The sequence below is a fragment of the Phyllostomus discolor genome, chromosome 5 (assembly GCF_004126475.2).
Source record: "Phyllostomus discolor isolate MPI-MPIP mPhyDis1 chromosome 5, mPhyDis1.pri.v3, whole genome shotgun sequence".
NCBI classification, from domain to species: Eukaryota; Metazoa; Chordata; class Mammalia; order Chiroptera; family Phyllostomidae; genus Phyllostomus; species Phyllostomus discolor.
Genome location: NC_040907.2, coordinates 162,415,596 through 162,436,884, shown reverse-complemented (window position 1 = coordinate 162,436,884; position 21,289 = coordinate 162,415,596). Strand labels below are relative to the sequence as shown.

At 48.0% G+C, this 21,289-nt stretch overlaps 1 protein-coding gene across 38 annotated transcripts in view; it reads right to left on the bottom strand.

Annotated features, from left to right (window-relative positions):
* Nucleotides 1-21,289, bottom strand: part of TCF7L2 (transcription factor 7 like 2) — a 189,933-nt gene that overhangs the window by 102,514 nt on the left and 66,130 nt on the right. For all 38 annotated transcript variants that reach the window (XR_004903494.1, XM_036027312.1, XM_036027299.1 and 35 more), the window contains one exon: nt 14,467-14,568. Coding sequence is in view for 37 of the 38 variants with exons in the window: in XM_036027312.1 (XP_035883205.1) it covers nt 14,467-14,568 (102 nt within the window). In the remaining variant the exon portion in view is untranslated. The remainder of the gene's footprint in view (nt 1-14,466; nt 14,569-21,289) is intronic.

The window sequence follows — 21,289 nt, the reverse complement described above, 5'->3', positions numbered from 1 at the left end:
ACTCAGAGTGTGGAAAATAAACCAGGACAAGAGTCATCACCATGATGCGCCAAAAACAAACCAGATAAATATGGAGTTGGTTCATTTAAAAAAAAAAAAAAGCCCAAATATTCCAAATTAATTGTATAGACAGCATTAAGATTACCACCCTCTTCAGACACATTTTTTTATCCTGCAACTTCGAACTGTAGAGTGGGAGGAAGGAAACATGAAGATCACTCCCGAAGTCCATTTTTTAGTAAGTTTCAGGACCATGGCTGGGAATGTGCACGTCACACTTGGTCACGGTCACGTCCTGTAGGAGCCATCGATCGTGGACAAGGAGACATCCCATCCATGGGAAGAACTCAGTGGGCTACATCAAGACGGCTGGGCCACAGCCCAGATCGCACGCCTGGGTTCACTCTCCTGGACACAGTCACATTCCCGGTTCCGATGAAAAATGTTCCTCTTTCCTATCACTTCATTTGGAACAAGTTTTTAAGTTGCTTCCGTAAGAATGTTCTTCACCATGACATCTTAACTCGACATTTCACTGATCCAGTAGGGAGTCTTAATTTCTCACACTTTCCCCAGAAATGTATTGCCTAAAGCTGAAACGACCGCTCTGACATCTTAAAATTTACGGCAGCTAGCTTATCTTAGGCAGGAATCGGGAGGGCCTGTAGGGGGAGCGCTCACACCGCAGGTCGCCGCAAGAGGCCTACAAGGAGGACTCTCTAGGTACAACAGAGCTCTATGGTTGTAATAGCTCCTCCCCTTAATTTTCTCTTCCACTTGATATACGCTACTTCCTCCATCTTTGCCGCGTGGCTTGTCAAGGCTGCAGCGTCCGGATTGCAATGCTGTTTGGTGATGGAATACCTACCTCCCTGGCTTCTGTTTTATGCTCAACACTTCTACTGCCCCGTAATCTGTCCTCCTCCTCATCTGGCTGATGTTAATGCATGAGGTTGAGCATTCTTTCCCTGGAGCCCTAAAGCCTCAGAATCTCTCCGCACGACGCTGGAAGCAGACGCTGCCGTCTGGGTGCAAGCACCACACTCTTCCTCAACGTCCTCGGAACAACAACGTTGGTCTTTGGGCGTGGCAGGATCGCGCCACGTGTTTGAAAGGAAAATGGACAGACACTTCATCAAATAGTACAGTTGTAATCAAACAGAAATAAACACCTGTGTGCTCATTTTGCCACCAACTGTGACGGGAAGTAGTGGTCCTAATGTCATACGGTAATAAGGAGAGGAGGTGATTGAGGCTGCAGCGGTACCTCCTTGTTTATGTGGGTTCTTACCACGTTTTTCAACAAAAACGGCAGGACTGACTGACTACCATTACTTGTCTGGTTGTTCCTTAATAGCTCTGAGGAACAGTAAATAAGAGAACTTTTGGGCAAAGGTGAGTATGTTAAGCTGCAAACATTAAAGAAAACTCCGAGAAACTACAAGTATGAAAGGAGGAATTCCATGGAAATACCTAAAGTTCATTTTCAAAATTCCCCATGACCACAGGAGGAAGCCATAGAAACTGCTCATTTTTTTCACACACATTCTGAAAAAGTTTTGTAGGAGAGAATTGCACGCATCTCCCTCTGAAAGTGAGTCTCCAGATTAGCACAAATCAACCCATCTGACCCAAGTGTGTTCTGCTCCCGTTGGTCCCTATTGACATAGAAGAATCAGATCACAGTCCAGCATTTTTAACTCAGAAGAACTGAAAATTCAAAAGAACAACTTTTTGATTTAAGTCTTGGAAGACAGTACTTGGCTGAAGTGACAGAAAACCATCTCAAACTAGTCAGCTACCTAACTGGGTAATTCAGGATTGGCGCCAGCTACACAGAATTAAAGGGCTTCGTCCAGAAACTCCTCCCTCACACACCTTTATTTCCTGCAAATGTGCACATGCACACTTAGGTGTGTGCCAGAGCAGTTGCAAAGAGCAACAGATTTAGACCCTGTCTTCCAAGTGAGGGCTCACAAATATCTCTGCATCAAGTACATGCCCAGCCCTTGCCCAATTGCATGTCTCTGAGGAACAGGAGATTAGGGCAAAGGTAGACCCCCACAGTTAGGGGGTGGAGAAGGATGCCATGGCGGGGGGGGGGGGGGGGCACACTCGAGGCAGGATAAATGTCAGCCTCAGAGCTGCATTCCATTTGTAACATTTGGTTTCTTATACCGGAAGGTCAGCACATAGATGTTATTATCTGAACAAATTCAAAAAGAAAGTGTAATAGAGATACCAATAAGTACTTTGTGGAAGTGGGATGGGAAGGGGCTTGAGAAAAAAATGGAGGAAAGATGCTTGGCTATACTCTAAAAATGGACATGTTTTCTACCAAACTCACTAACTCAGTCTTCGACAATGTCTTGCCTTGGGTGTTGCCATTCTGGGTTTCAGACATTCCTTCATTTATGGGCTTTGGCTGAAGGGGGCTGCTACCTCTTTCCAAAGAAGTGTTTTTTCCCCTGTTTCAACTGAATCATCCCAAAGATTTACCCAGGGAGCCCTCCTGCCCAGCCCTGCTCCCCTTCTGTGACTGAGACACTTTTATTAGATTTTATGTTCTACCTCCACCCATCAAGGTTGGCTTCTTCCTTGAGTCTAAAAGGACTGCGGGGGAAAAACACTTCCCTTAGAATCACATGTGTGTCCCTGAGTCAGGCCTCAGGTGGCGGGGGTGGGGAGGGGGCATCCAAACATGGGTCTTGATAACAGGGCCCCCTGTACCTGACCTGGTCTCTGAGAGTCATGGGAAGGTCCGATCCCAAGCCTTGTGCTGGGGGCCTGCCTTCCTTCCTTCTTCAGCCTTTTTAAACACTTGGTGGTTGCTTCACCCCAGCACCTGAGCAACACAGACAGTGTCCTAGTGGTAGAAACAGGCAGCTTGTGTCCTTGCAGTGGGAAGAACAAGAGGCCTCTGGCCCACTGCACTTGGACACATGGTGACCCCATCTCACTGAAGCCTATTAAACAGCCTGGGTGATGCACGGAATCACTGCCCGGATCTACCCGCTATGCAGGCTCTGGCTAGAAAACAGATTGCATCACGCTCTTCAGAGTTCTTCACGAGCTTCTCATTGCAGACAAGCAACGAGCTGGACAGACTGCAGGTTTTCTGGGAAAGGCAGGGCTCGGATTCGGTACAGCCGGAGGCATCTGGGTCCCACTAGGGGTATGACCAAGACATCTGCCACCTCCTACTGCGCTGGCAAAGGACTGACGAACGGCGGCTCGCTCGGTCTGCTTGTGCTGCTGCTGCCCTGCTCTCACCTCCATCCAACACGACCGACCTTTACGCTCTCCATGCTGAGCCCTTGCATCTCAAAGCCCCCCTTTCAGTGAGGCGACAGGGCCAAGTGCTTTGGGTCTCTTTCAAAAGACAAAATCTATCTTGCCGAGTTTCAGGAAAGGGATGTGATATGATCTGTCTAAGGATTTAAAAGGCCATCTCAAATGTGGAAATAAACTGTCGTGATGAAAAGTATGAAAGATGGGAAGTCACAAGGGTGGGAGGCGGGGAGACCAGTGTAGACACCTCTGCAATACCCAAGTGAGAGATGACAGCAGGCCGGACCCCAGAGGTACTAACAGAGGTGGGGAAGAGGGGTCAGATTCCGAACACGTGGAAGGCAGGACTAATATGACACATGAATGGACAAGCTGACGGACTGGATGAGGGGTGCGAGAGAAAAAGAGGAATCAAACATGAACGCAAGGTTTGGGGCCTACGCCACCAGTACCTGCCGTCCGTCTTTACTGCCACGTTCAACACTGAGAATTAATTAGTTTGCTGGTGGGGCGGGGGTGGCAATAAAGATTCTGAATCTGGACATGTTACACTGATGTTCCTTGATGTTCCTATGTCTACCTGGTATCCATAAGAAAGCTGGACATGGCACCTAGGGGACGGCATGGGGCTGGAGCAAAGACTTGAAAAATTGTCTGGACTGGCTTTGCTGCCCATGGAACCCTGGGCAACTCAGCTACTTCAATGTATTCTCAAATCTCTATATGCAAAAGGGACATAACATGAACTTTCCTAGCCAAACCCCTCTGGGCTCCCTCCCTCCTTAGATCCCAGTATACTCCCAAGGGACAATTCGGAAACCCAGGGGTGTTTCCTCCATAGTAATTTACTAAAAGGGGTGAAAAAAATCTCCCCTGCGAGCCATGCACCAACCAATCACAAGAACCCTTCACATGCCCTATCACACCACTGCTGAAATACACCCATTTCCCATAGTAAATAAGCAAGTGCTGGGTTCCCAACCGGCCGCCCTCCTAAAAAATTCAGCCACCCCATCCCCGGATTCCTAAAGAACAGTCGGTTTATACGAAGATTGTAAAGCAACAGACCCTCTACACGCCTGGCCTTCTGGAGGTTTTGTATTAACCACGTTCCACAGAAGGGCTACTGTGGCAATTAGACACGCTCCTCTCTGAGCTGGAATGTATAAGGGTGGATGATCAAGTTACTGGCAAACCTCACACAATGTCACAACCCAAAATTATGCTTCTCCAAAGCACGCCACCGCGTCACGTAGGAAGGACACATGCGGACCTGCGCTTGTGCTCACCAGGATGACTCTGAACACTCCAACGATGAAGGCGCCCTCATTCTAGACTAAATCAACTCCAGTCCCTGGAGTTAATTAACAAAGCACCACAATAGGCGAGGAGAAAGTCGCATGCAAAGAAATGAACCCAGGGGGGTCCCTTGGCTTCAAGAAACTTACAGTCTGGCTGGAGAGACAAGCCCCATACACAGAGTTAACGCAGCAGCGTAAGAAACAACAGCGGGTCAGGATGGGTGCCAAACAAGCACTTCTGTTTTATTTACTGGAAAAATAAACACAGGCAAAACCATGAGTTGAGCTCTAAGTTGATCCCTGTTAACTTGAAACAGGCTCCCACACTTGGTAAACAGAGCAGGTGCTGAAACTGAAACAATTTTCCAAAGTATGTTCCAATCTTGCCCCTGAAGAGGCTCAAGGAGTCCTGCAGACAAGCATTTTAGAAACTCCTCCGTATGAAGCTTCCAGCACCCACAGGATTCAAGATGCTGCCCTAAAGAAACTGACCACGTGACCCAGTGCTTCCCTAAACCTGTGGTAGGAGGGAGCCCGTTTTTCCAGTAACCTGCTAACACTCCTCGAGACAGACGTCAGGAAGCACGGGCCCAGAGCAGCCCAGGACTCTCCTCCAAGCACAAGGCACGGCACCGAGGAACAGTTGAGACCGATGTGAGGCTGCTCGCCTTCCCCACACTGTCTGTGGGCTGGTCACAGACACAGCAGCACTGTCCGTGGGCTGGTCACAGACACAGCAGCACTGTCTGTGGGCTGGTCACAGACACAGCCGCAAACGGCGTCTCTGAAAAGTAGGTACGTTTCCCCCCCAAACAGCTCAGAGTCCTATTCCTGAGTAAGGTCCTATGCGCCAAAGAAATAATATCTTCCCAATAAAATGTCATTAAAAGAGGGGTTCCTAAAACTAAAGAAAACTCTACAATTATTTGAGGTTGTAAAGTATATTCTAAGACTTCTACAATCACCCTAAAATGTGCCACATTTCCAAGGAGCTACAGCTGTGACGCGTGTAAAAGGAACAGATGTAACTCTGCAAAATCGCAACAGTGCCTGCTGACCTGAAGGCCTACCGGTCATTTAGGAAGCAGTCATTCTGTTTGCGTGTTTTGAAGGCGAAAGGCCGGGGGACATTGACTTGGGTGGCGGGGGGCTCTCTTCTGGAGCAAGGTGGAGGTTGACCCCCATGAAACTTCCCAGAGACACTAAATCACTCCCACCGTGGCGAGTCTAACTCTCACACACCACTGACAGGTGTAAGGATGGAGGTTTTTCCGGAAGAAAACCTGTAGCCATGTATCAGAAAATGTTTATGAATTTTGTCCTCTTGCCTTTCTTCCCAGGAATCTACCCGAAGAAAACGACTGAATGGGAGAGGGGCACAAAGATCTTCAAGACAGGAGCATGAGCAGTACTACATGAGCTCAAAGATGTTAAAAACAAACATAAATATTAATATACAAGAGAGAAGAGTCTAGAAGGAAATATATCCAATATACCAAATTATTCATAAAGTCATCCCTGAATGGCAAAATTAAGGGCTAGTTTCCCAACTGCCTGACAATAAACAAAAGTTTTATGAATGGGGAAAGCTACATTTAAAAATCAATTTCAGCCCTGGCTGGTGTGGCTCAGTGGGCTGAGCGCAGGCCTGCAAACCAAAGGGTTGCCAGTTCAATTCCCAGTCAGGGCATATGCCTAGGTTGGGGGCCAAGTTAAGGCCCCCAATAGGGGGTGCACAAGAGGCAACCACACACTGATGTTTCTCTCCCTCTTTCTCCTTCCCATCTCCTCTCTCAATAAATAGATAAACAAACAAACAAGCAAACAAATAAATAAATATCCATTTCAGCCTTGACTGGTGTGGCATAGTTGGTTGGGCATCATCCCACAAAGGAAAAGGTTGCCAGTTCAATTCCCAGTGAGTGGGCATGCCTGGGTTGCGGGTTCCGTCCCCAGTCAGGGCACCAACAAGAGGCAACCAATTGATGTTTCTGTCTCACATCAATGTTTCTCTCCCTCTATTCTTTCACCTCTCTCTAAAAATAAATAAATAAAATATTTTCTTTTAAAAAAAATCTTCACAGGCAGGATTTTCAATAGAAAATCAGCAGTTCCCATCCCTACACAGTTTCAAATCGGATCGGTCACTGAAGATGTGACTACAAGTGGCGATAACTGTGAAGGGAAGGCTTGCCAACGAGGAGAGGACACACCGGCCTCCCAAGTCTCAAGGTGGGTGAACGGAAGCCTGAGCAGCACAGGGCACAAAACACCCTCAAGGTGTGAGTGTTCCAGAGAGAGGGATCTCATCGCAACGGAACGGCGGAACTTCCCGAAGAGCCCGTATCATACCAAAAGGAAACAGAAAACATGAGCTAAACGCTCCATCTCTCTGCGCAGGAACAGCGCGGGGCCGTGGACGACGTCTGAACGGTGACCTAAGCCGCAGGAGAGACGGCAGTGGGCGGTGTGGCATGTGACATTAAGGTTGTGAAAGTCCTGATTCTAATCTGAAGGGGGCAGAACTGAGTTTACACAATCTTTCTCGGTGGAGTGTTTCCTGGCACCGCGGCGGTCAGACGCCACACCGGCAACCCAAGCCTCAGGAACTCCAGCGTTCCTCACCACGGGGTGTTTTCTGGAAGCAGAGAAGGAAGCTTGGGCTTTTAACCATAGACTATTACATCTTGGGGTTTACTCCACTCTCTCCCTTCCAAACACTCCTGAACCTGGCCACCACTTCCCCGAAAAAGACAACCCGGTTGCCTGCTTCCCAGTATTAGATACTCAGCGTTCTCCTTATAAAAATAATATCGTTGTGGTGCTCACAGGCTTGCTTTATGTCCTTAGACAAAACACACACCCTTACCATGGTTCTGTCTGTGAACCCGGCAAGTTCTGACTCAGCTGCTCCTACGACATACATACAAAGTATTCCAAAAAGTCCTGGTTGAGTCACAGCTAAGTGGAAAACAAACAAACAAGCAGACAAACAGAAACACGAAAACAAAAAACAAGGGGAAAGTGTATATGTAGAGGAGAGTGGAGACAGCGCACAGGGAAAAGCTTGTAGGAAATCGGCACAAGTTCACAACTCCCATCCCCCAAGGTCACTGGCCCCATTAGAGAATGCCCTCCCTCCCCACAATGCGCCCTGAGTCCTCTGCAGGAGCCACGCCTGGAAACCGAAACCCTGACCAACCGGGACCTCCCTCTCCAGTGAGGCTGGCAGGTCTCTGGGCCCTGCCACCCTGTCCTGCCGGCCCCCACGTACCACCCTGTGCCCACTGACGCAGGTCTCTGGCACGGGTGGGGTTAAGAGGCTGACGTGCTCTGGGGACAGGCCACCTTCTCTCACGGCCCGACTCCCACCTTCGGACAAATACTTAACCACCCAGTGCCGAGTTCCTCCTCTTCAAGTGCGCATGACACGCACTTGGTGTAGAGCACCAAGAACAATGCCTGGCACACAGCAAGCGTTACAGGCTCGTTCGCCATTGGGGTTGTTGCGATTCACCATTGACTCTGCTTTCTCTCAATGTCTACGATACTCTTTTCCCATGTGGTAAAGAATCACTAAATGTTTGTGAGATCAATGAATGTGAATCAATGATTGAATCAATGGTGAGCACAAGACCAAGAGGAAGCTAATTAAAACCACGTATCTAAAGAAAAAGAAGAATTCTCTACCCTTCCCTAAATACATCCTGCATAAATGGATAGAAAACTGACATCATTCTTATGGAGCCAGTTAACATTTGGGAGTGTTCCCACTTCTTATTGCCATATTTTTGGGGGGGCTCATGAAACCTAGTATCTTAATCTCTCTAAAAAGACAGCTTTGAAACTGAACAGACATTTTTCCAAAGAACACACATGAAACATGGAAAGGTGCTCAAAATCACTAACCATCAGGGAATTGCAAATCAAAACCACAATGAACACCTCACACCTGTTAGAATGGCTATTCTAACGAAAGACAAGAGAGACAGCGTGTTAGCCAAGATGTGGCGAAAGGGGAACTCTCACTATTGGTGGGAATGGAAACTGGTACAGCTCCTATGGAAAACATACAGAGGTTTCTTTGTGACCCAGCAAACTTCCTTCTGAGTACAGATCCAAAGGAAATAAAAATGGGATCTCAGAGAAATATCTGTACCCTCATGTCTACTGCAGCATTATTGACAACAGCTGAGACATGGAAACAACCTAAGTGCCTATCAACAGATAAGCAGATGAGAGAATGGTGTGTGTGTGTAATAATCACATCTCAGATTATTATTCAGCCACAAGAAAAAAGAAATCCTGCCATTTGCAACACGGATGGACCCTGAAGGCATCATGCTAAACGAAATAAGTCAGACAGACAAAAACTGTGTGATAATACTTGTATGTGGAAATCTGAAAAAGCCAAACTCATAGAAACAGGAAGTCGAATGCTGGTTACCAGGGCCTGGGAGTTGGGGGAAATGGGGAGATGCTGGTTAAAGGGCACAAATTATCGGTTTGAAAAATGAGTAAGTTCTGGAGACCTGCTGTATAGCCTGGTGACTATAATCAACAGTATTATATACTTGAAAGTTGGCTTAAAAAAAAAAAAAAAAAAAAAAAAAAGCAAATCTTAAAAGTCCTGGCCACCAAAAAAAAAAAAAAGGATAACTATGCATCCTGATGGAGGCATCAGCTGACACTGTGGCAGCAATCATTTTATAAACTATTAAGTGTATCGCATCAACACACTGTATACCCTAAACTAACACAATGGCACACGTCAATTACATCAATATACCTATAAAGCTGGAACAAATAAAAATAAAAAATAAAACCAACTCACTCACTCTTCCGCCCCTCCAATACTGCCCACTCAGTGAACCGCACTCTCCATCCGCCTACCTCTGACCACCCTTCCCCCGACCTCAACCCCGACATCTAACCCATCAGCAAGTTCCTTTGCTGTCCCCTGCAAATCTGTCCCCTTCCACAGTCCCCCCTGCCATCAGCTCATTAACACAAGCTGAACCCCTCATGATTTCCTGCTGTGCGGTGAGGACTGAACACCAAGTCCTCATCGTGCGTCCCCAGGCCACTGTCCCTGGGCCCTCAAGCCCTGCTGCCACCACGGCTGGCTTGGTGCTTCTCTCGCAGCCAAGTCTGTCCCCCTCTAGGGCCTCTGTACATGTTTTTCCTTCTGCCTGGAATGTGCTGCTACTCTCCACCCCCTTCTTCCCTACCTTCACCTGGCCAACTCCAATCACACTTCCAAATGTCATTTTAAATGCCATTTCCCCCGGGGGCCACCCGGCCCACAATCCTCACCAGTTTCTCAGTTGAAACCCCATCTGCCCGGTCAAACCCTCTCCTCCCCAGTACTCTTCACGGCACCTGGAACGGAGGCACCCACACAGGGGGGCTGCGATGGCTTCGCCACGCCTCAGCTAGCAGCACAGCCTCCTGGCACAGAGCAACTGCCGACGAGCATCGGGCAGAAAAGGGCAGAATGCAACCCAAGTCGAATAACCCATCAAACTTCCAAATGGGTTTAGTAGCCAGGAGGATGGTCTCAGAGTCCTGTTTTGTTATTACCTATGAGTAGAGCCCCCCACCCCCTGAACTCTTCAGAACAAAAAACAAAAGGCTTGCCATGCCCTCTGAGCTCACATGAGAATGCCCAACGCAGAGAGCAGAGACTCGTGGGAAGGTCTGACCATCACACTGCATTTCTTAACGGTTTTCCACTCGCTTTCAGCATTTAAGCAACAACAATAACAGCAACAACAACAACAACAACAACAAAGTACACCACGTAGTCTGGAGGGCTTTGCTCCTCGGGACCCGGGCGGCTTTCTTATCCCACATCTCACTGCTCATTACTCACCAAAACCCAGGAGACCAAGAACCACTTAGAAATGTACCCTAAGGTAGAATTCCACATCCACTTCAAAAGGAAACCCCCAAGATAAAATGGTAGGAACTTTTGAAGCCTTTTGCCGTTTTGTAAGATACATACTGTACCAAAATACCACCGTTTTTGGTACAGAACCTTTTTTTGCTGGGTACAAAGAAAGTTAAATGAAAGTCTTTGTATAGCAAAGGCTCCGGGGGTGGCGTCCAGGGAGCGGGCTCCACACCCTGCCGCTTCCCTGCCACTGCCGGAGGCAGCTGGGCCGAGACTCGGCCGACCACTTAGCACGCCCAGCTGTTTGGCCCTCGTGTTGGAAGTGGGGGGAAGGAAGTCAAAAAATTTAAAATATACATTTAAAAACACCACAGGGAAAGAAATATGAGCTACTTATGAGAATTGGAAAATGGGACTGTGGAGGCTGGGGAGGAGGAATCTGGGCGTGTGGCTAGCCTTCAGGAAGTGGATGAATTTTGGGGGGCAGGGGGGCGGTGTTTGGGAGGGAATAAAAGGGAAAGGGAAGGTGGAGGGTGGAGAACAGGGAGGGAGAGATGTATTTGTTGTGTGAACTGCTATTTTTTGGCTAGCCGCCCCCCAAAATCAAGACAGCATCCTTGAAGGATAAAATTCCTCTGCCTTTAAAACACAGCTCAGGAGCCGCTGGATTATAATAAACAGGATGCTGGATCCATTACAGGAACTCAAGTGTGTGGGGCTTGCTTCGTAATTTAAATACTATTTGATCAATTGAACTCCACTTGCTAAGAACATTTATTCTACACATCAATTTTTTATAATGTAACCCACATGCCACATGAAAAAAAAAACCCAATCAGATTAAAATACTCGGACAAAATGCTTTTAATTCCCAAGTGAGAATTATGCCCCAAATATGGACCAGGAAAAAGTTATTTTCTTAGCAAACTGTGATATTGGTCTCCAATGATTCCCAACAAAAACTGAGCACTTCTCTATTTTCAAAAGAAAACATTAGAAATCATTATGAAACAGCTTGGCCCAGAAATCACAATAAATCCAAATTTCGCAGAAATTAGGAAGCAATCCTCAGACAATTATTTTGAAACATGTCTGATGAAACGCGGTGATGTGACAACGTTTTATTTAAAAGAATGAAAAATAAAATCTGAGGAAAAGCCCAGCGTCTGGAGAAAAGTTGGCCATTCTTTGGTGAAGATGAACGTGAACCAGATTCTTCTGATCAATATGGAGCCAAATGGCCCACCAGCCACAATGCAGAATGCCCCTTTTATGAATGCTGGCACACTGTACTGCCCAGCCAGTGCTGGCTGGCACATCACTCTCTGTCCAATGAAAATGTAATCATACATGCAGCCCCAAGGTGTATGACTCCTCAACCCCAAAAACGTTGTGGGCAACAATCTCCAGCCTTTTTCCACCCTCCTTTCCCATCTCACTCCACTAGTAACCCCGCACCCGGCCCCACCACCCAACACCCCTCCCCTTGCCCCTTGGCATCAGGTGAAGATTGCAGAAATGCACAATCACAAGGCTGACTCACATAACCAAAGACACCAGTCAGTTGCCACAAGCTTTAAGTATTTCACAAATCTGGTTTCCTTTTGTCCAACTTATGGTTTTTCTGCTCTCTCCAGCTCCCAGAGCCCTCCCCTCCACCACCAACCCATAACCTCCCCTACAGTGTCCACCCCCCCACCCCACCCCGGAGGCCCCAGGAACACAGCAGAAAGCACAACAGATCATATTACAGTTGCCAGCTGTGGCTCCTTTGGACCAGGGTCTCCATGGAAAGGGGTGGTGTTCTCCCAAGTGGTTGCTATGGAAAACATGCCTTCAAATAAACAGCAGAGGGGAAAGAAAAAAAAAACCCTAAATCCCCTCACTGTTCTTCACCAAAATCCACACTGGCTCTGAAAAAATGTTTTAACAACTGCTCAGATTGCTAATTCTACAAATGAAAACTTGTAAGGGGCTGAAAGCCTAAATTGTGGCATCTGTTCTTACGGGGATTCTTACGGGATTTGCGGGGGTGGTCAGAGCGGAGGGCGATCATCTCCCTCTCACCCAATGGAGCAACCGCCACTCTCGCTCACCAGCGTGGGTAGTGGACCTCTGTGCCCTGCCTATGAGGCGCTGTGTCCACTCGGGCCACTTCTAAGAATTGCATCTTCTCTCCACCTTCAAAGAGAAGAGGCCTCCCAGAGATTTTAAAGATAACATCCTTTCTCTGTACATTAAAAAAAAAAAAAAAATGCGGGCGAGCCCTGCCAAGCATTTCCAAAAGCAGAAAAATTTCCAAGCCTAAACGCACACATGGAAATACAGGGAGGCAGGAAACGTGGAAGGGATGGGCTTCCTCATTTTACCCTCAAGGACCCTGTAACCATCACGTTTTTTGTTTTTTGTTTTTTTTTTTTTTTTTCAAAATCTTGGGGTATCATCCAAATGCTGTCTCACATGGCACCCACTTTCCCAGGAGAAAGCTGCATCAGCACCCCGCGCCAACAATGTGTTTACACCTGTGACACTGTTCCTGGGGACGACACGGAACCGGCCATGGAAAGTTACTCGCTCTCCCTCAGGAGAGAACATTCCATGAGCGCCCGGAAAGAGAGCGGAGAACTGGGTCCAGGCCTCAGCTCTGGCCACTAACATAGCGTGTGACTTTGGGCAATCCCCTGAAGGCATCTCTGGGCCTGTTTCCTTTTCTGAGAGCAGGTGGGTCCTACCTGACCTAAGGACACTTCCAGCCCTGGCATCTCAGCCTTACAGGAGCATGTTCAATTACGAGCATCCCTTTTACCGTGGGGTTAGAAGAAGGAGGAAGTTTCTGGAAAATGTCAACTCTCTTTCTATGTGCCTTACTTACGACGAAAATTCGTAAGACATTTTCACAAACAATGGCCCACAATGTGGCTATATGGAAATAAATTATTTTGTGATATATATATATATATACGCACACATACATATTTAATATTCCTAAACAGGGGCATAAAACATTACATATAATATACTCAATTATAGCAAGCTACAAAATAAGGAGGCAGTTAGCCTGAATTTTGACACAATGCATTCTTGAGATTTTTCTGCTTAAGAGAATTACTTTGCCATTTGTAGAAATCACAAGTAACACAGAAGCAACATATATCAATGGGTAACATGTTGTGACACTTGGATAAAAAAATACATGAATTGTTGGTGTAAAGTTCAGCTCATAGTATAAATATATAGAAGAGAATATTCTAATAAGGCTGAGCCATCTTCTCGAGAGGTTAATTTAGGAATTCTACTTTCAGAGCTTACAAAATCCTTAGAAAGTACATTAAAAATATATGTAGACACACATGGTAGGTTGTAGTCTCCTAGTACTACAAACAAATGGTCCCTTATTAAGCCTCCACACTTTTCAAAGCCACAAATGTACAGATTAAATTTAATATAAGCCTAAATTAATTTCTTGGCTCAATCAATCAGCCCAGAAGAAATGTTCCTGATGTCACTCTAGAATGTTCCTTTCCAACAACTAAGACAAACTGGAGGGGGCGTGGCTGGAAGTCTCAAATCCAGGGCTTCCTTCGAGTTTTCTAATTCACTCCGCCATTCACCTTCCCTACGTGACTTTTTCAGGACAGATCCTGGGTATTGTCGTTTTTAAAACAATTGCTTTGATGCCATTTCCAGTCTTCCCCACACCATCGTGAATATATGTATTACCTGGAGCCCACAAAGCTCAATTCGAACCCAACAGGAGAAAGGACAGGTGGGAACCTTCCCAGGTAGGTAATAATCGTGAAGGTCCAACAGGAGAAAACAGGCACCTTCTAAATATAAACCATATCCAGGAATATGCCAAACAAAGTACTTCTGAAGAAAGAATGACTGATAAACAAGGCCTGTTATCAACCCAAGATCCACGTTCTTCAAACCCCGCCCCCCAGGAAAGGAAGCGATGGCCTCCGCGAGGTCACTTACGACGATGTGCGCGGGCGAGGGAGAGCGGGCGTCCTTGAGGGCTTGTCTGCTTTGGAGGGTCCCCGCCTGGACGTCCAGCAGCGGCCATTTCATCTGCAGATACTGGAGGGCAAACAAAGAGAACATGGAAGATGAACTTAGAAAAGAATCGCCAAACAGCTACGTGGATCAGACACTGAGAAGCTTAAAAGCATGCAAATAGCAGAACGCCAGTAAGTTCTCCCTTTGGGTTCATGTTCCATAGGTACGTGTATACATACAACTATAGTTGTATCTTTGCGCTCAGACTACTGGCAGCTTCAGATAAAAGTATCTCAGGAATAAAAGTACCTCAGGAATGAGGTGGTCCTCACTGGGAAGGAGCAGTGGGGAGGGGGAGACAGGAGAAGGGAAGAAAGCAAGAGGAGGCTCAAGCCCGTGTCCTGGGAGACTCTGAATCCGTGCTTTCAGGAAACGGCATTCCTACGGAAACCCCAGTACCCGTGTGCGACTGTCCCCGACTGGAAGTTACTCGAGTCGGGTGAGGATGGAAATCCTCATCCACACTGAAAACCAACAAAACAACATGATTTCTTGGTAAGAGATGCACAAACAGGGCACAATGCAGATTACAGTCTCATCTCGAAAGGCCGGAGAAATTCTTAAATGCATACATACAGGTTTACCACGGAGAGAAAAATAAAGCTATAAACCGAGTATGTCTACCTCTGCCCTTCCCGGAGGTAGAAAATGCTGAGACGTGGCATAAGGGAAGGGCGCTGCTTCTGCGGAAAGGGACACGGTCAGCTTTAGAGGGGACTTGATCACCTGATCCAACTCCCCATTGTGCAGATAAGGGAAACTGAGGTAAACAGGCTTCTGCGGTCACTGAGATTTTCGGCACATGTATAAGCAACACCGGGGCATTTGGCTTTTGCTAGTGACATTACAGCAGTTTCACTTGGGAAAACCTCAGACACCCAAAGAAAACACAGACACTGCTAAGATTTTATAAGGGCATCAATACCGGCCTTTGTACCTCCGAAGGACAGTTGATTAATGCATGAATTAACGCTTGGAGGGCATATACGGAGCCATCCTGATATTTTCAGAGACATATAGAAAAAAAAAAGAAGGGAAGGAAGGGAGGAAGGAAAAGGCCCGTTTTTACATTAATCCTACAGAAGTTTTCAGCGAGCACTGGTCAGAGCTTGCTTTGTGCATGAGCGAGAGACAACAATGCCACCCTCGGGGGCCTTCGTGTGCCAGAGAGAACAGGGGAAGCTGCGGCCGAGACCCAGGGCGTCATGCCCAGGGAATGCCAAGAAGGTGGTGGCATTTCTGAGAAAGGGACTGCGGAAGGCCTCACAGTCTTCTTAAGTCAGAAAGATTTCAACAGAAAGGACGGCACAGGGCAGCTCAGAGAGAAGAAAGACTTTGCCCAAATCCCATGCAACAGAACAGGGCCAAAGCCAGTCCTGTAAGTTTTTCCATGGGTTTCCTAAAGATACCACCTTCCGGCTGGCGTAGCTCAGTGGATTGAGCTCAGGCTGCGAACCAAAGTGTCACAGGTTCGATTCCCAGTCAGGGTACATGCCTGGGTTGCAGGACATGACCCCCAGCAACCGCACATTGATGTTTCTCTCTCTCTCTCTCTCTCTCTCTCTCTCTCTCTCTATCTCCCTCCCTTCCCTCTCTAAAAATAAATAAATAAAATCTTAAAAAAAAAAAAAAAAGCGTAGCCATCTGATAAGGTTGAGGATATTAAAAAAAAAAAGCTAACTTAGCTCCACCGGAAGTGGGGAGGTCCTGACCCGGCGGCCACAGTCATCTTCCCACCCTAGAGCTCCACAAGGTGGGAGCGCCTTCCTCTTCGGAGCTTGTACCTGCAAGCGTCCCGTGCCGCGGAAGGCTGGCTGGTCCCCGCTCCTGGTAACTCACCGGGAGACCTCGCACTGAATGCCTCTGCTTCCATATAAAGCTAAAAATAAAGCTAAAGCATCCATAAACTGAGGGGGTGGGGTGGGGGTGGGTGAGGGGCTGTCCCAAGCACTGACTGACTTCTAGGAGTCTGGGCCTCCAGACAGGAAACATCGTCAGGCCCCAACAGGCCTCCCCCCACCCCCGCCCAGTCACCCTCCTAATCACACTACTTCCATTGCCTTGTTTGGGAGCAGTGCCATCCCAAGTTGAGAACCACGGAAGGGAACGCTTCCCGGTCTCCCCCAGCCCTCAAACCCGAGCTGGAGGGCCACGGGACGCCGTGCGGCCCTGTCTCGTCCTGCCTTCTGCCCGTCCCCCCTTGCCACATAAGTACATGGGCCTCATTGGTCAAAAACCACTCAACAGAGTCATTTCCTCGAGGCCAACCAAGATGGACACCTGCCAACACTCGCCCCTCCGTCTCATAAAAACCTGTGAAGAAGAACACCAAGCACATTCTACCGTGCACCTACATGTCATGCCACCCTCGGTGGGGACGGCCAGATTGAGGGGCAACTTTTCATCCTGGGCCATCTGCAAAACGGATTTCACTGCATTCCAAGGGCCAGCTCCGGCGAATTAGGAAATTTAGGCTTTATTTAACATGACAGACCTGCCCTGAGGACCCCACCCAAGCATTATCATACCCATAATGCAATATTAATGCGGAGACGTGTAATTCTTACTTTACATAAAAGCTTCATTGTGTGCCATAACCAATCTCCGCGGGCTACCTGCACCACATATTTTTACGAGCCTACATTTCAGCGCTCCGAGCCTACAATACACATAATTTTCAATTATGTTAGGGCAGCCCAGGATCACTGCCTATATAACATTACTGGTTGGAGGAAATGAGACTCGGCCCCGCTGCCCAGAGAGAGCTAACCAAATCCAGATGGCAGGGGAAGACAGCCCCAGCCCCAGCGACCTGCAGGGACTCCGCGGTGACAGCCCCAACCTCTCAGTCCCAATGCAACTCGATCCCGCAGAACGGCTGGGTCCCCGGGAACCCGTGCCCGTCCCTTGGGCCTCAACTGGCATTCAGGCTGACGAGGTTCCTTCTGGGGAAGTGAGTATTATGTCAGGATTTCTTAAAGGAAGTTATTAACCTCCTCCAAAAGTGATGGATTTCCCAGGTCTCTTCATCTTCTCCAATTGGCCCTTATTAATAGGGAAAATAAATAAATAAGAGGGAGAAAAAGGAAATTAGGTACTATTAGAGCCTAGAGGAAAATCTTTTCCTTCCTGGACACATTAAGCGGCAGGAAATTCTATTGATTCTGCTGGGTCCTGAAGGAAGACCCGGAGAGAGAAGCATCTCCGATTCACGAACCGGCTGGAAAGCCACGCGGCGTTTTCCCAGTAGTTCCACTCCGGTTTTATATCCTTTTTGGGGAAGAAAAAAAAAAGTTCCCACCATCCCACTATGAAAACAACACTGGGCTCCGGCTCCCTTCCTTTTCGGCCGCTCAACATGGAAATTATGAATTGCCTACAAAAACATTAAACTTTTCAACAAACTGCAATCAAACGGGGCTGTGGGAATTCCTGCATTGAAAACTGTTGAAATGGAGTCTGCTCGACTTTCATTTTGTAGGGGGGGGCGGGGGAAGAGGCCATCTCGGCTTCAGCATTTCATCCTTTGTTTAATAATAATGTTCTGCTCATGGCCCATTAGGGTTTTCCCCAAAATCATATTTTACGATATGTCTCAGGGAGCTTAACTTAAGCTTTTGGACCCGTGGACAAAGTCTCGAAATATATACAATACCACCGGCCTGAAAGGAGTGGAGGCTATTTAAAAGCCTGTTAAATTGTCAGCAGAAAGAGAAAGGTACGACTCTCGAATTTCTCCTCCTCCAGCTCCCCCAATAAAAAAAAGGCACAGGCAAGGCAAATGGGAATGGAATGGATCTCCCCAATCCGAAGGCCCCTCTGGGGTCAGGTTCAAGTGGGCCTGCTGCTCGCATGAAGACGCTCCCACCCACAAGGACCCAGACTGGGCAGCAAGGAGGGCGAGGAGGAGCTGACCAGGGGACCTGCCACCAGAGAGGCCTGCGGAGGTCCTGGTATGAACTTATTTTCTAAACAAACAGGACAATTCAAAGGACAGCGATGGCGATGATGACGACGAAGACTGCCAGGAAACCCCACATCCCTGATAAAACTCCCGAGCGGCTTCCCGGCACTCCCTTTCATCCGCGCCACCGCACAGATGGACGGGCGAGCGGAGTCTGCCCCTTGTTTGTTCAGGGCAGGGCTGGCAAACTCCGCCCGTAAAGGGCCACACGCTGGCTGTCTCCGGCTCTGCCGCCCGTACATTCTCTGTCCTAATGACGCAGCTCGGCCACCGGCAATACCTGTATGTACAGTCGTATTATGTCATGGCTTTGTTCCCATAAAACTTTATTTATAAACTCTGACATTTGGATTTCATGTGATTTTCTTGTGTCGGGGAATCTTCTTCTTCTCTTGATTTCTAACCATTTAAAAATAATAGAAATCAAGTCCTGGCTGGCGTAGCTCAGTGGATTGAGCGCGGGCTGCGAACCAAAGTGTCGCAGGTTCGATTTCCAGCCAGGACACATGCCTGGGTTGCAGGCCACAGACCCCAGCAACCGCACATTGATGTTTCTCTCTCTCTCCCTCTCCCTCTCCCTCCCTCCCTTCCCTCTCTAAAAATAAATAAATAAGTTAAAAAAAGACCACATTTAAAAATAATAATAACAATAGAAATCATTCTTAGCTCCCAGGCCATACAAAGGCAGGTGGCCAGGTGGCCTTGGCCGGTGGGCCCTGGTCTGCTGTCCCTGGCCTAAGGAATGAAAGTGTCAGGACATGAAGACCGAACCAGACAGGACATACCCCTCGCTGGGCCTTAAATCCATCACCACAGCAGCCATGTTCGGTGGCCCAAAGCGGCATTCTGGATCGAACCAGCACTGGCAGACTCAGGTTCCGGAGGGGAGAGCTTGGAAAAGAACCCGCGCTCCCTGGCCGTGAAGGTGACTCGCGGTCACAGGGTCCAGCCGCCACACCACAAGCTCATCCAAAGCACGGTCCCTCCTTTCCGAGATGGGAGTTTGCAAATCCCTGAGCAGTTCTGACTGGAAAGGGCTCGTGAGGTTAAAAGTTCTCACCCACTTCCCAGGAGACACTGGCAACAGGTCACGTGTCACCAGATCATCACAGAGGAATGCCAGGCAGAAATTCCTCTGGTCATGGTGATGGGCCCTGAGTGCTTTGGGATCAACTTTCTAGGTTTGGAAGCTCCTCTGTCCAGAGCGTCCCAATGTGCATAACTTTCTCATATCATAACTCTGGGGAGAAAACCCACAGGTGCCAGCTCGGCCCACCACCGACAGATGGCATTTGCCACGGGCTCAGGCGGAACACCGAGTTCAGAGTGGGAAGAGGAACCCGGCAGGGCCTCAACAGACTGCTCTGTGGAGATGAAGCCAATTTCTTCGGGAAAACTAGGTCCTGCAGAAAACCTGTCACCCAGAACAGAGCTGATTTTATCATTTCTGAAGGCTTTGCTCCCTTCCTCAGCCTGGTAAATAGGCATCCTTGACCGAAGTATAAAATCCAAGCTATTTCTCAATCGGGGTGCTTGTTCCTAGAAAATTTCATCTTACGAGAATTCAAATTCACTGGAAACCATCTTCATGATGGATTTTCACGGCTACGACTTCCAAACTCACTGGTGCGAGGAAGCTGTACATGAGCTCCTTACGAAATGGAAGTCACTACTCTGCCTAGACATGCCACGCTGAGAGGACCGCCAGCCACGGCCTCTCACGTCCAAAGTCATCAACCCTTCCTCCCCTACCTGGTGACTCGCTGCCCCCACCCCATGCAGCCTCCAAGAGGGAGGCCCATGCCAACTTGACCTAAAATGCACAACCGCAACTACAGTGCTCGCGTCCGTGGGTTTCACCAACAGCCACCGGAAGCCACTCATCCTACGAGGAAAACCGAGACACGCAGGGAGCCGATAGGAAGCACGCCCCCCGACGATGCCAAGAGCCCACCTGCACCTCTGCAGCAGCTCACACCGTGAGGGGCGCCCATGCACAGGCCTACGAAGAACAGGCCCGGCCGTCTCCTTCCGAATCTACTTCGTTTCTCAGAAACCGAAGATGGAAAATTCAGCTCATCTTCTATAAATAAGACATTCTGCCCTGGGTCAGGAAATCGCAATTTATCCCAATGGTTAAAACAGAAGAATGTGATGAATTTAATCCTCTGCCCTACCCTCTGAATCCAGACACATGCCGACAGGTTTCCAAAATTTAGCATTGTTCACGTACGCCTTAACAGTCAAACCACGTGAACCTATTTCAGGATGCTCTTCAGCATCCTACGGGATCCTTAGGACTTCCACGACGAAAATGTCTGAGCCATTTTCCTGCAGATGCAGAAGGTGTAGGAGATTAGGTTGCTTTGTCCTACGTTAAAACATACTCCTAGGAATTTCTCCTTTTGAAAAATCCACAGAAAGCCTGAGACGGAGGCTCTGTTTAAAGAGGCTTTATCTGACTGCACAGAGAAAGGGAATTCAGAAATGGATGATCTCTGCTGGCTGGGAGCCTTCACTGCAGTTACCAGGGAAGAGAAACCAAAGCCCGCAGGAGCACAGGCACACTCTGAACTTGGAGGAGGAAGAAAGCCACAGGGAAAACTCAGGAAGATGTTGGCATTGACTTTTTCTTCTCTTTCTTTTTTTTTTTTGTTTAATAAAACCAAACATAATAAGAACTTGGAAATGTTTCCCTTAAAGTCACTCACTATCCCCTTTTTCAACATAAAAGGAATATGGGGGTGGGGCAGGGGCCAGGATAGCAAGGCACCTGTG